We start from the raw sequence: 16,044 nt of genomic DNA, 5'->3' as shown, positions 1-16,044 counted from the left end.
ATAAGCACCACTCATGCCTGCACTTTGGCCTCTGGCAAACATACTAACATTTACACATTTATGCAGGTATGCTTTTAGAGTAGCTCATGAATTTGGAATGCTTTGGAAACAGAGAGGTTTCCTGACCTCAGTGGGAAATTAAAAATGTCCCTTTTGTTAAAGCCTTACTGGATGCAATCTTGCTGTCACAACAACTGACAATAATAAAGGTCCTAGGGCATTCCAAAGACAACATGGAGGAAGGAAAAGAAAACCAGTTAGCCAACAGAGCCACTAAGGAAGCAGCATTACAAGATTCAAGCTCCATAAAGGAACCTCCTCCTATTGGTCACTCTATTCACACCATATTAGCTACTACTTGGAAGGACACCCAAGATTTAAAGGATATTATCAGAGATGGGCAATTGCATGTTACATCTAAGGACAACAGAGGTGGGTTTCTGAAGGATGCACATTTGATCAACATATTGGGCTTTGGTATGGGCCAAATGGTGGCCCTGCTCTTTCTGCAGTCACTCAAAAAACTATATTAAAATTAACATATGAAATGACTCACTGAGGAACTGATAAAATGATAACCTGGGGAAAACAGTACTTTTGGAAAACTTTTCCTACAGAAGCAGCCAAAATATGTCAGAGGTGTCAGATCTGTCCTAAGTACAATCCCAGAAAATCAATTCATACTTTTCAAGGCCACTTTCTTTTGCCTCCTACTTCCTTTGCTATCTGGCACCTAGATTCTATCCAGCTGCTTCCCTCTCAAGTATACAAATATGTTCAGGTGATGATTTGCATGTATTCCCATTGGGTAGAAGCCTTTCCTTACAAACAAGCAACTGCCCTTGCAGTGGCCAAAATACTGTTGGAAAGGACTATTCCTACTTGGGGAATTCCCTTGGAAATACATAGTGATAAAGGTATCCATTTCACTGGAGAAATTCTAAATGCTGTTTGTGATCTGGCCTATACTACATTTCCACTGTGCCAATCATCCTTAATCTTCTGGTCTAGTGAAAGATCAATGGCATAATCAAAACTCAATTGGCAAAACTCCCTGAGGCCTTCAGCCTTCCTTGGCCTAAATGGCTACCCATAGTTCTATTAAACTTAGGATCTACACCCTTTGAAAAACACAAACTGTCACCTTTTGAAATAATTACTAGAAGATTCATGATTCTTGACTCAGGATCATATGAGCCACTGCCAGTCAATTAAGGTCTTTTACATTATTGTCAAAGTCTCACTAAGGCTCTAAAGAAAAATGAGCACCTGTTTGAAAAATCTTTCCACAGTGTGCTCCCAGGAGATGGAGGTATAGAACACCACAATTTACAACCAGAGGACTATGTTTATTGGAAAAGACATCTTTTAAAGGACTCCTTACAGCCCAGATGGAAGGGACCCTATCAAGTACTTTTAACCAACCCCTGTGCTGCTAAACTTAAAAGCACTGATTCTTGGATTCATGCTTCACATTTAACAAAGGCTTCTCCACTTGAGTGGACCTCTAAAACCATTGTAGACCTAAAGCTGAAATTGACCTGGAAGTGATGCAGATGACACCTGATACAGATGGCTCTCCCAAGACTCTGGACCAGGCCAGTACTCTCCATGAACCCCATAAATGAAATTTTTCTCATTACTCTTATTCTAATTGTTGCCATCATAGTGTCGCTATATCTCTGTAACTATGTAATAATTGATGATGCATCAATTTAATCACTCTCCTTATACTCCTTATTATAGACACATTTTCAAGGAGTGAAAATTTTCATGAATGGGTTTATGCCTGGAATGACAGTTCAGAGGAAGTGACCCTGGCCCTTTTGTCCTTTGATTTTGACTATGAAGGACTGGAGAACCAAACTTTTGGGACTCCTCTTTATGGCTACTGGTTTATTAATGCTCTTTGCCCTACTACGTATAGTGGGCATCTTCCATTGATGGTAATTCGATGAAAACCATAGATTTTGCCTGAACTCTGCTGGGAATAAGCCTCTGGCTCCAGTTCTTGGCCATCTAATTAATCTATTCAGCTTGGGATGATTCTTTCACTAACCAAGGCCAGTGAGCCACACTTACTCTTCTTTATATTAAAATGTCTGCCTTTTCTCGGGATAGTTCTTTCACTAGAGTTATTATTATCTCTCTTAATATTCATCCAGATCTCTTATGCCTGGGAAAATAATGCCTTAGCCCACATTTCCCAAAGTCTAGCCACTAGAGGAAATCTAACAGACTGTTGGATATACCATCAGTGCCCCAGAACACTCACTGAATACCAGGATCCCCTTGCCTTGGCTATCTCCAAACTTACTGGTATCCCTCCACCATGTCTTGTTCATAATTCATCTATTCTCCCAGCATACTGTGTCTGTCTACTCAAATCCACAGCTCCCTTCCCTTGTTTGGTCAATAGAACTAGACAAAACTCCCAACAGTTCCTTAGAAACATTTGTTCCAAGGGAACCCTGCAGTTACCTGGAAACATCAGATCCAGCAAACATCAGATCCAGCTTCCAAACACCCACATTTACCTCACTGTGCAACAACAAAACATATTATCATAACCTCCATGTTGTTTTCAGAATTAGTATAATGTTCTTAAAACAGCTAGCACAGTGCCTGACATGTGCTCAGTAAATGCCTGATGTGTAAATATTCTCCTGCCAAAAAGAAAATACAGGAAAAAATATATGAAACATTTTAGTTAATAATTTACCAAAGTTGAATAATGCTACTTGTGTACAAAACATCTGTGAATCAAAACTTACTGCTATATCATCATATGCTACTGATTTAATAGTTTTAGTTCTAACATACTACTGTGGGAAGATTACTCTTAAATAATGATAGAATCATTTTTGATCAACTTGAAACCAATCTTCCAAATCATCCCATAAAGATACACACATATTCATGCATAGATTTCTTACTTCAAGAAACACAAATTGAGTGAAGCGAAAGGTATCTTTGTATATTTTTACTATAACACACTTTATCAATTTCACTTACAGTCTTTCAGTTAGGCATTTCCAAAAATAAGAGTCTTTTTGTTTCGCTTTCCACATAGCAGGTTTAATCTGTATCCTGAGTTTTAAACTACAAAATATTTTCAAAGGTTTATTCATAGTCTTGGCCATTTCCCCAGCAGACATCTTTATTTTTTTAATCTTTTAGATTGAATTCTACAGTCAACACACTGATTAGACAAAATCTGATAGCACCTACAATATTCATTTTAAATGATTTTCTTTGATATTTCTGGCTCTCTAATTATGCAATACTCCTGTTGCTTTTACCCTAATAGGATAGTCCTTTGAAACATACACACCTAACCACTGTCACTGCTTCAGGGGAGATTTAAGAAAGGGTGATTCTGTTTCAAATTGATGTGAAAGAATTATCTTTTAAAGAGAGTCTCAGAATGGGCAAAAGTGTACACCTCCAAGCTATTCTGTTAGTTGGGTATTTGAAAACAATTATAAGGCTCAGCTATAAAATAAATTAGCTGATAAAACATATCCATGTTCAAATCAAAGCATAAAAACGGAGTCCAAATTTAAATATGGATGATCTTTGAGTTATTTACCATTTGGGGTTACCTGTGCTTTTGAACATCAACTCATCTTTACCAGTACTCAATGTCACATCTTCCTTTTTCCCTTACACCTTACCACACACAGACTTCTATCTATAAACACTGTCTTATTTATTAAGTATTTGTTCAATCCCTCTATCACACTGTATGCTCCCAGAGGAAAACAATCATATCTTATGACTCCTTATAACCCCACTATCTAGCATATTATCTAGAACATAATTGATCCAGGAAAAACATCTGTGGAATGGAATGACTGAATTTGTAATTTGAATGAATTAAATGTAAAAATAAATTCAGTAAGTAACTGCCATAGGTTTTCCTTAGTTTTTATTAATTTTCTTACTTGAAACATTTAAAATCAACTTTGAACCCTAATTTTATAAAGAATTTCCAGTAGTCATTTTATCATTTCTGACTCAATTTTAAAATCTGACAGCCAACAGAAATTCAGCTCTTTCAAAATCATTTCAAAAATACATAGCTTACTGCTTCATAAGATGTTTTTCAAAAAAAAGTATCTATAAATTCTTAATATTCTATATCTTGCATGGAAATTATTTCAAAAGTTCATTTTTTTTTTCAGAGTTAGATTTCTAACCCTAAATTTTGTCTGCAGATTAGTATAAACTTAACTTTGCATACCACATTCTGAAGCCATTTGTCTAAACTGGGCCCCATAAGCCAATTTTTTTTACACATTTAAATGATTGTTTAAAAAAATATGCAACAGAGGTTATAAAAAGGCAAACAAACTCTAAAATAATTTATCTGGGTCTTAACAGAAAAAGTTTACCACCCCTTGGTCTAAACTATATAATTTTTTAATAATTATAAGCATAAATTTTTAAAATGCAAAAAAGAGTCCAAGTTGGTTCAGCAATGAAAAAACAAACTAAAGTTATCTACTCTGTGGGATTATAATTGCCACAGTACACACAGAATATTGGTTCACCCAGATTATATTCATAATTTTGTAACACTCAACCTGTATTTTCCATTTACTTTTACTCCAACATCCGTTGCACCCTTACAAAAATTTTTAAAAGGCCAGCAAAATGGATTTTCCATGCTTCTTGAAACCAGTAACTTAATTGGCAGAAACCTATAATAATCACCTCCCTGAAGGCAGGAAGAAGAGTACATTAGATTTTAGAAGCTGTTAATCCCAACAATAGACTAATAGGTATGAATATTTACTTTTTGGAACTGGTGTAATTCAACCAAATTGTTTTCAATATTTCACTTATACCATACTAAGTGTTACAGGGATTTAAAACAAGGAAAGTCAAGTACATAGCTTTTTAGAACACAGAATCTAAAAATGTAAAAACTGAAATAATGATGACATTTCTGTTAAAAAGAAATAATGACTCTAAAGTTACTAAATTTATTCAATTGGGATGAGTCTCCAAAACAATACCCTAATTCAAAATCACTATCTTCAGAAATGTTATTTCTAGAAAAAGAGCCATGTCATAGCCCTCTTAATAATCTCTCTGCAAGATACAGCCTGATAGCTTAAATAAAAGGGCTGAAGTCTGCCCTATGTTATCTAGCCAAGCCAATGTTTCCCAGGGATTGCTTACATGTATCTGTTAAAATTGGTCACATTAGCTATTAATCATCTTGCTATTCAGATTCTGAATAATCTAATTTCAAAAATTTACTATTATTGCTACAATAGCAATTTTTGTTCTCTGCCATACTTTAGCATACACCTCAGCAAGTTGGAGGTGAAATATACAAACACACACACACACAACCATCATTAGCAATGAAGGGTAACTTGCTAACCCAGAAAACTAACCTCTAGACTCTTCATTATTTCAACCTCAAGAACTAAGAGACCCAAATTCAAAGGCAATTCATTAATAAAAATAAGTTTCTTTTTCCCATGTTTGTAGGAGAGCACTAAATAAAAGCAAAAGAGACATACATCCAAACATAATAATCCTCTCCAACTGCCATAATCCAATGCCAGGAGTAAGGAGAGGTACATTAAGACAAAAATAAGATGTAAATTGAATTGCCATACATACTGAGGCTCCACTATTAACAGTTGACTTAAATAGGAGGAAATCTGTTAACAGTTTTTAAAGCCATCAATATTAAAAAAAAAAAAAGCAAGGAGTGGAAAGGAGCTATCAATGAACCTATGAGCAATTTCACAGGAGTATGGAATTAAAACATTAATACCTCAGAAAATTTTTAATTTTAAAAAGCTTTCTATCAGCTTAAATTTGTTGGTCTTTGTGACATAATATACTGCCCTTTCAAACATTTATTTGGGACTATGGAAGAATGGATGGATATACAGTTAATTGATTTCCAGTTATCAAACGTAGAAACCTGGAACAATAACCAAATGAATCCTATCTACTAACACAAAAACTTACACATAAGTAGACATTTAACAATCATTTGCTGAGTGAATGCATACAAAATAATATTTAGAACCAATTAAAACCAATCTAAGTATCATCACACTTTAAAAAGAACTGGTAGTTGTGCAAATGACAGGTTACTATGAGTTGAACTAAGCATATCAATAATATATATACATTAGAAAATATTTGTGGAACATTTTAAAACTGTGGCCCAATGAAAGAAAAGCTGCTTCCCTGGTTACTGTTCAGACAGGAATTTGTTTACTCTGCTTGAAATCAGAGCTAATGACTTTAATGATTCTGAATAGCTCCAAAGTGTTCCCCATGCCAAGGCACTGGCCATCTGGCCAGTCTCACATGCTTTGGAAATTTTACTTTCAGAGGATACATGTATTATGTGTAGTACAGATGAATGCACATATATACATGATGTGTACATACATGGCATTCTTTAGTAGTAATTCTCACTGTAGTAACCTCTTAGAGATGTGAGGTCAATGTAATTTCATTAAAATACAACCTTTGAGCGGGGAGGGTATAGCTCAAGTGGTAGAGCACATGCTTAGCATGCATGAGTTCCTGGGTTCAATCACCAGTACTTCTAAAAATAAATTAAAAAAAAAATACCTTTGGGAATGTGAAATAAGTTTAAAATGTCCATTGAGTTATTTATCAGGGTAAAAGAAATACTTTGTCTAGGACAACTCAATCTTAGAGTTATTTTGTTGAAAACAACAAGAACTTTATTATCCTTGTCAAATATTATATGCAAAGAACAAATATTTTACTTACTTCTCAAAATCATCATAAACACATTAATTTTCATTTTATATATGAACACCTTAGTTTGTTTCTTTACTTTTCTCAGAAATTAGTTGACCCTATTTGTGTGGATCTATTTTGTATTCCCTATTCTGTTTCACTGATCTATGTGTCTTTTCTTCCAATACCACAGTGTCTTAATTACTTGCAGTAACATAATAAACCTTAATATCCCATATAGAGTGATTTCTTGCATTTCAGTCCTCTTTTCCAAAATTATTTGATATTCTAGTCCTATACTTTTAGATATGAATTTTAGAATAAACCTGTCTATGACTATAAAAAACCTTGTTGGATTTTATTGACCTCTGAGTAAATATAGTTATTGAATCAGCTGATCTCATTTATTCATCTGATATGGTTGTCAACAACTTGTCTGTATCTTCTCCTTATCTTCAATGTCCTTATAAAAGAGACAACAATGTATAGAGGGAAAAACATGAACTTAAAAACTTAAAATGATCTAGGTTCAAATTCCAGCTGTGCCTCCCACTGATATGTATGTCTCTTTCTCATCTGTCAAAAAGATACACCTTTTCTTATCAAACTGTTTTGAACAGTGAATAAAACTGAAGAGATAATACATGTTCAATAAATGTCTTATCTTTCTCTCTTAAATTTAGAGATACATTTAAGATGGAAAGGATTCCAATGTCTTTTGGGTAAAAAATTTACATTGGGTGTTAAAATTACTATGTTTCCTCTTAAGGTCTGTCCCCATCCCCTTTACAGGAGTGGCAGACAGGTCCTGTAGTGAGACTAATTATTTGTGGCCTTTGAAATTTTTGTTAGAGGTGTGATGGGATATTTTATTCACAACGGAGTCACCATCTCCTAGCTAGTAATAAGGTATGCAGATCATATAACTTCTAAATTATAAGGCTAAACTATATCAAAATCAGGACATTTTTGTTTCCCTTACGAAAAAGCAAATTTCTAAAAACTACACAGCAAGAGCACACAAGACAACTCAAACAATTCCTTTGCCAGTCATATCTTAGAACAACAGAATAAAACATATAGAAAACCATTACAACTCATAGAAAATTTATTTTAGAGCTGACTGCTAGCTTAGAAACTGATATGCTTTTTTCTTGTTGGATAATGAAAACCATATGACGATTTCTCTTTTTACGGTGGCCTAGAGCTGTACATCATACTAATCTGGAGAATGATGCCCAGGCACCCACCAGATTAGTTAAATATGAATCTCTGTGAGTGAGGCACGAGCGTGGAAATTTTTTTTAACTCCCAGGTATATCTGATCTATAGTCCGAAGTGAGAACAACCAGTCCAAGGAAATCCAAGGCCAAATCTGCAATTCAATTATATTTTAAATGTGCAGTAGATACTTAGAGCCTGCTTACCTGTGTTCTATGTTCTATTTCACCCTCCAACCCCATCCTCCATCCTTTCCATATACCTTCTAGTTTATGTTTTTCCTTATCCTGAATACCAAAATAATTTTTATTGGATTTTATTTCCTATAAACTATCTCCAATATTTTGTGAAATGAAGCAAGAAATAAGTAAAACACACTCTCTCCCTCTCAATCTCTCTCTCTCTCTCTCTCTCTCTCTCACACACACACACACACACACACACAAACACCACACTTACACAGCAGGACCTACTTCTAATGTACAGATACAGGTTAAAATCTAGCAGCAAAATCAGTTACACAGAATGCCTCCAGGGCAATTCATAAAACATCACTATTATCTACAAAAGCCAGATTAAGCTTAGCTCTAAATCTCTCTCCCATCCAACTCCCTTCCCACCTAAAAACAAACAAAAAGAAAACAAAATAACAAAAAAAACCCCGACTAACATCAAGAACAGTAAATAATCTTTGGAAAGAACATAAATGTGTAAACATTATATAGCAAATTCTAACAAAGTACTAAAAGATAAGACCTCAAGATTTCAAGTGCTTACCAGATCTTCACAACTGCTGCTAGAGACAATGACAGCATCCACCAAAAGATAAATTACAGGAAGAGAGAAAATCTTATATTTCCCCCTCAAAATTACAGAGAAGAGAAGCTATGAGAGGGGTGGTACTGAAACAACCATATGGCCTAAGAAACAAACAGCACCAAGTCAGGCCTTATTATGAATGGTGAGGTAATGATTAGCCCTCTTGATGAAATAATCAAGGTAGGAAATACAGAGGCCCTGCCCTCAAGGAACTGACCTGAATATTTCCAGATCAGACTGGTTTAAAGGAATAAAGTCTTGGAGAAACTGGGAAGGCACCAGTGATGGGGAGGGGTCAGAGCCCTACTGGCCACTCCCCCATTTCTATTCTAAATGAACTTGGTGAAAGCATATAAGAAATACAAATGTCCCTGTTCTCTTTTCCACATTCCAGAAAGAAGCACCAGTCACTATTTTCAGCACAGCCCTCTGCACCGAGGGTTGCTATTTAAGATGAATATTGATAAAGCAAAAATTACAGGCCTAAGGACCATTTTTAAAGCACTGGAAAATTTCTTAGCCAGTAATAAGTGCATTCACTTTTGGTAGTAAAGATTTTAAGCAAGCCAAGCATAACCAGAAATCTTTAGCATGGTTTGCTCTTGTTCAAGACAATATGAGAGAGAGGGAGGTTCATTTTAGCTTTTTATCTCCCTATGCTGCAAGTATCAGTTTATCTTTATATTAGTCCAGTGGCTAGCACAGACACTTTTATTGGCAGGCAGGCATTAAATATCTGTTATATTGAATTAAGTCCTACCACAACACTCCTAATCTCTCTTACTCCCCAATCTGTTGCCAAATTCTATTTTAACTCTTCAAGGTCTCTCCTATCAATCCTCTCCTTTCTACCTCTTCTGTCCTAGTCTAAAAAAAAAAACTACTACTTCCACTGATTAATATTTCCCACCTTTAGTCTCTCCCCCGACTCCAATCCATCCTATACACTGTCATCCATTACTTTTCAAAGCACAGATCTGATCATGTTATTCACGAACTCAAAAACCTTCAGTATCTCTCATTTACAGAACAACACTGAAAACCCTTACACTGGTTTTTAAAGCCCCATACAATGTGGGCCTTGCCTATCTTTCGATGAGTACCTCATCTCACACTATATCCCCATTCTCACCTCAGACTTAAATCCAAGCAATATCAGATTCCTCCTTCCTCCAAGAACACCTCCATACCTTTAATATTGTCCCGGTTCACCAGAAATATGCTCCTTTCATCTATCTCTCTAATGCTCTGCTCAAATTGCACCTCTTTGACAAGGCCTTATTAGATCCATCCCTAAATCATCACCACAACCAACATCATTATTGATGGTCCTGTGACTTGTATAACAGCAGTTTCTGCATTTATCTATCTTGCTTACCTGAATGTAAACCCATCAGGGTGGAGTGGGACCCAGAATGTTGTATCTTTTGGCATTCCACATTACAGTAGTATGTACTGCACTGCCTTATACCCAATAAACACCTGATGAACTGAACCAGTTCCTACCACGACAAAAGTTCAGAACAGGAGAAAAAACAAATAAATGTCAATGAAACACCTCACTAACAAGTTATTACAAATTAAGTTAGTAAATTGTCTCTCCTTTCCCCCAAAGTGTTCCTAAATATGACCTCATATTTTATCCTTAATTACTCTGTGATTACAAATGTGATTACTATACTTAGATGAAACGATCAGATCTAAGGAGGTCTTAAGAAAAACTGTTCATAATAGGGACATCTAGATCTATGACCATGGCCATCTAAATCCCAAGATTTTAATATAGTTGACAGTAACTCAGAGTTTAGGGGCAGGGAAAGGGGCATGATGATGACTGTGGAAAAAGAATAGGAACTGGAGACCTACTATGTGCAAAGCATCTTGCCAAGTGAATTAAACCCAGTACAGCATTTATTTTTTACATATCAACCCTTGAAGAAATTTTTCCTCCTATTTACAGATGAAGAAATTGAGGCTCAGAGAGATTAGATAACTTGGATCACACAGCTTGTATGAGCTGGAGGTGAGATTGGAACCCAGATTAAATCATCCTCTAAAGCCCATGTTCTTTCCTCTACTACTACAGAGTCTCATGAAATTAATTAAAACTAGCAGTTTTTCCCAATCTGCCATATATTTGCCAGGCTGGTTAAATTTCTAGAGTTTGTGGCTTTAACCCCAAATTGTTTTTAGCAGTGAACTGTATTACTTTCAAAACGAATTTCCTCAAATAAAGGGAGTAGTGCTAAAGAGAAATATAAAAGTACTAATTATAATTTAATATAATAAATGATATAATATGCAATTTGAAAACTATAATAAATTTCACCAGAAAGCAAGCACTCTTTCAACAAAACACAAAGTGCACAAACTGTAATACACATGGCACTATCTCATGAAAAGTCCACTTTACTAAAACAGCCTATTCTTAATGACTCTTGCCTAGGAATGGCCAATACTCATCACATCTTAAGTAACACCTCTTCCCTGTTCCTGACAGAATCCAGGCAACAGTGAAAATTATGGCTGCCTGAGGGGTGATGCCCTTTTAAGTCGCTATTCCCACTAGAACTAATTGAGACAGTCCCTGCAAGAGCTCTCACAACCAAAACTTGCTTATCTTTTTTCCCCTCTCCCAAGAACCCTCTTCCCAGAAGCCAATGGAGCCTGTATTTCCCTTTTTCAGGCACATTCTCCACCTCGCACTGGAACCAAACTAATTCTTCTTTGAAACCTCTGACATTTTCCCATAGGACATTTTTACAAACAATAGTTAGGTTTTTCATCATTATACCTTACTATTGTTTACTGGTCTAAAAATGTAACTATCCTTAATAATTTTTTCCTGTGCAAAAACATGTTAAGAGTCTAAACAACCAATTCTCACACTTCTGAATGCTAAGTCAAAGGGTAACAACTGCCCATGAAACAAGACAGGTAAAAAGATATTGAAAAAGACTCCACAATATATGATAGTGTATATAATCTTTAATTTTACCAGGATTCAACACACACAGAAATGGACAGAAATTATTTCCCTTGACATTAAAGTTAACATATTCTTACTTACATTTTCTTTAAGTATTCAAACATTTCGAAAAAGCATATTCTACAATGAAAGCACCCTTAGTCCTAAAAACTATCATGATTGAGGGCTGCAAAGCTCATTCTCAAAGGTTAACATTTCTAAAGCCAACATCAACAAACACGTAATTAAAATAAATATAAATTCTGGGAAGTAAAATTGTTTCCTTCTTATCAAAAGAATATCATTATAAACAAACATCAACAACAACAACAACAACAACAAAAAAAAAAAAACCTCTTCTAAGTACTAAGAAGGTCTAAGCAGGTTCAGACGTAGCATTTAGTTTTCACCTAGAATATTTTTAATTAAATCACTTGCAGGTTTGCAAGTGACTAACCAATCATAACTATTTTAGAAAAAGAAGGCAGAAATACTATCTTTACCACATTACCTTCACCTTTCGTTTTACTTCATAGGGATTAACAATTTCCACTCCAGTATTTTTCCAAATTGCTGAGGTAGAGAGACCCATTGTTAAATCTCTATAATACCTAAAACATACTGTAAACAATAAAAAAAACCATATGCGGTAATTACAATTTAAAACATTTCTATATTCAAAGTTAACAAAAACAATAAATAGTAGGCATGCGAACGGCTCCCCCCTCCCATCCCAACCTTACATACAAGCATTTGACTCTTTTTATAAACTAGATGCCTGGAACTAGAAGTCAACAGATTGTGTATATGAACAAAACAAAATTCCTCTTCCCTTCAACAGTCTTCTAGAAAATTCTTGCAAGTAAGAAACATTCCTACATTCCAAGAAGAAATAAACCCCTCTTCATTTATCTTGTTCTTAAGGGATGCAGAATATTAAAATGTATTTTGGAATTCCTTAGTTAACTAGTTACATACTTCCTTTTAGCAGAGAGGGGTTCAATTTTAGACTTCTTCCATATTTCCACTACATTTCTTGTTAAATGTTCTGGCACGTAATTTTAACCCCAGTGTAGTTGGATATTTGAAAAGAAAAAAGAACTTAGACAACAGTCCAAAGTGTATTTTTAAGGATGAAGCAAGTACTTAAAGACAAATTTGAACCGAGAGATGTGGAGGATTGCGAGTCCTACCTCAAAATATTCCACTGTGAATCAAGCTGGCATTCAACATCTTTAGGAGATCTATGATGGCCTCTACTGTACTACTAGGCTGTCAATTGATTAGGTTATCAGAAAAGGATCCAATCTTCTATCCCAAAGGCTCTTTTTGTGTTTAAATGCTGCCTGCTTTTAATAATAATAACAACAAACCAACAATAATAAAAACAAAGTACCTGTCCACATCTAAGTTCTCACTGCACAGCTGACCAAAGCCAAACCAGAACAGTTTCAGAAGTAAAAAGAGTGGGAAGAGAGGCGAACCAAAATATCTTGGTTAAACCTCACTGTCTTACCAACGATTCTTCTTATAAAGGCTGAAGTTTACTTTGCGTCTGCTTTTACTGACCAATGGGGCGGGTACAGCAGTTGGGCAAGGGAAAAGGGGCGGGAGGAAGAGGGTGGTAGAATTCAGAGGACCGCAAAGGAGGCAGCAGAACATCACCTGAATGTAGATAAAGAAACCTGGCCTCCAGTTATCTCCGCTTGAGTTGTTACAAAGAACCACAAGCCACCAAGAAAAGAAAAAGCTAAACAACTAAGGAGCAATCATCCCTATGTGCAAATATCCCCAGAGTTCGCCACCTTGGTGTGTTTTTGTTGCGCTGGGCTCCTAAAGCACCCAGGGTTCAACAGAGAGCTGGAGTTAGCAGCTGTCCCCCAACGTGCTCCCAGCGAGCAAACTGGGCGCCAAAGAGAAAGTGGTACACGCGGAGCCCGGCGAGGCACCTGGTGCATCCCCCGGTTTCACTTCAGGTCGCAAAGTAAAGAAACTTAGTTACAACTCCGGCGTGGCCCGCGAGGCAGTCACTCCGCCCGAGGCCCGGGCTGCACTCACCCGCCTACTCCGGAGCGAAACTGCAGTTTGGGCAGAGCGTGCTCCGCCGCCCCGCAGCCTCAAGGGGGCTTGCCTGGGCACCACGCTTTCCAGCCCCACGCCCCTTCTCTCTCGGGCCCCGGCAACGGTCCTGAGAGGAGAGGGGTAGCTCCAGCCCCTCTTGGCCACCACACTAACCTCGCCGCTGCTTGCGCTGCCGCCGAACACCTCCATTTCTTGGTCCCCGGGCTCGTCTTGGGGAGCGAACGGTAGCATCGCCCCTTCAGGAGCACTCGAACAGGAGCTGCCAACCGCCCGCGCGGCCCCGCATCCCGTCTTTTGAGCTTGCCTGCCACTGCCGCCGCCGCCGAGATCCCCAGCCTCGCCTTCAGCGACAGCTGCCCTCGCCGAGGGGTCCTTCAGAGACTGGGAGCGAGGGGTCGCCGTCACCGCAGGCTGCTGCTCCCCATAGAGAAGACAACTCTGTGCTGCCTCTCCAAGAGCTGCCGCTCAGCTCGTGCTCACCACTGCTGCCGCCGCGACTGTCGCTTGGTGGTGACTCCCCCTCAACCCCGCTTCCTCGGGCCCCCTCCCAGCTCCCAGCTCTGTCAATATGGCGGCAGCGACGGCGTTACCTGTGCGGCGCCTGGAACCCCCCACGGCGGCGGCACAGCCGCGTCACCCGAACGTCAATGGAGATTCCCCAGCCTTGGGGTGGGAGGGGGGTGGGAAGGAGGGGTGGGGGTGGATGCTGGGGACCGCGTGGTGAGGAGTGGGAAGGAGGGGAGGGGGACGTGCTGGGCGGGGGAAGCAGGAGAGGAGTAGTAAAATCCTCTGCTAGTGCCTCGGTAAACCTGCCCGCTCCACAGAGCATGCGCGGCGCTGTTCACACATGCTCAGCAGGCCCTCTCAAGTCTATGGAGCTGCCTTGCCGGCGGGAGGATTCCCAAAAAGGATGAGGGAATCGCGGACCCTCCTGAGCTTTGGAGTCAGTGTCAGGGGAGGATTCCAGGAATATCTTCTTGCAGGGCTCACAAAAGCAGGTGCCCTGTACACCAAGCCACGCCCATTTTGGTACTAAGTGACAAATAGGGCGGCGGTTTCAGTCCATTATCCATTAGCCTCTTAGAAGCTGGAGGCAGGAAGAAAATCCGTTTAAAATAAATTAGTACAGCTGTGCTCCCTAACTCCCTGCCCACCCCCCACCCCCGCTTGTCCCTCTCACGGTATTTATACTGGTTGTCTTCATACTATTGAAGACATACAGTGTTTCCAGTGTTCACATACACACACATACGCCACTTATTGGACTGTACGTACGGCAGTGGAGGCAGAATGTACCAACTAATCTCACTTCCACCCCACTTTGAGGATATTGTGATTGATTATCATTTTTCTACCTTCTTCTAATCAAACCTTTACTGCTTTGCTACTCTAAGCCACACAAGGTACCAGGCACTAGCGATTTAACTGAAACAAATAAAATAGTCTCATACACGGGAGATGATCAAGATCCTTCTCATGAAAATAATTCAGAAACTAAAGTAAAAAATGATTTCACATTTGACACTTCAAAGAACTTAAAAGAGCAATTTCAACAGCGACTAAGCCAACTCAGTACCTTGGAGAGGTTTCTAACGGTAAACATAAAACAGCACTCCCTCCCTCTACTACACCTAGGGCTGTGGTGCTGTGCTCAAGAAAAACACTGAACTGTGCCCTGCATTTATTTTACTATCTAGCTTCCAGCCCTAGCAAAGTAAAGCGGACCACAAAGATTATCACTGAATTGCAGACAAAGATCACTAATAGAGCACTCCTACCTACTCTGCTTAAAATTCCAGTGAGAAAGTGTGCTTTACGAATATGATTCTGTAAAAATGAAAGCTTTGAAAGTAGTGGGAACATGGGGCTACAAAGAGTGAAAATATGTGAGTGTGTGCGCACAGGCACATAAACACCCATTTGGCTGAACCGACAGCGTTCTTAGGCCAACCCTTTTGAGCGTTGGATCTCATCCCTGATTGCCTACTCAAAGGCTTTGTTCTGCAGTTCTCCCCCCACCCCCATCCCCTCTCACATCATCTATTTTCCTCCCTCTGACGTTTCCCATCAGCAAAAAACAAGCTGTTACAGACTTCAATTTGCTGGACCACTCATTAGCATTTAATGCATTTCATGACTCCCTCTTTCTTTAAACATTTTCTTCACTTGGCCTTCAGAACAAAACATTGTTCATTTTCCTC

At 38.3% G+C, this 16,044-nt stretch overlaps 1 protein-coding gene across 4 annotated transcripts in view; it reads right to left on the bottom strand.

Moving 5' to 3' along the window:
- The window catches only part of RPS6KA6 (ribosomal protein S6 kinase A6), a 151,266-nt gene that overhangs the window by 105,651 nt on the left and 29,571 nt on the right, over positions 1–16,044 (bottom strand). For 2 of the 4 annotated variants that reach the window (XM_031446151.2, XM_031446153.2), the window contains exon 1: positions 13,997–14,386. The exons of 1 other annotated variant lie outside the window; for it this stretch is intronic. In XM_031446151.2, the coding sequence (XP_031302011.1) occupies positions 13,997–14,074 (78 nt within the window). In that variant the 5' untranslated portion in view covers positions 14,075–14,386. Of the gene's footprint in view, positions 1–12,272; positions 12,396–13,996; positions 14,387–16,044 lie in introns of those variants that run through there. One more of the 4 variants, XM_064483006.1, reaches the window with a different exon arrangement.

Source organism: Camelus dromedarius, chromosome X (assembly GCF_036321535.1).
Source record: "Camelus dromedarius isolate mCamDro1 chromosome X, mCamDro1.pat, whole genome shotgun sequence".
Lineage (NCBI taxonomy): Eukaryota > Metazoa > Chordata > Mammalia > Artiodactyla > Camelidae > Camelus > Camelus dromedarius.
This window is presented reverse-complemented; position numbering and strand designations above follow the sequence as displayed.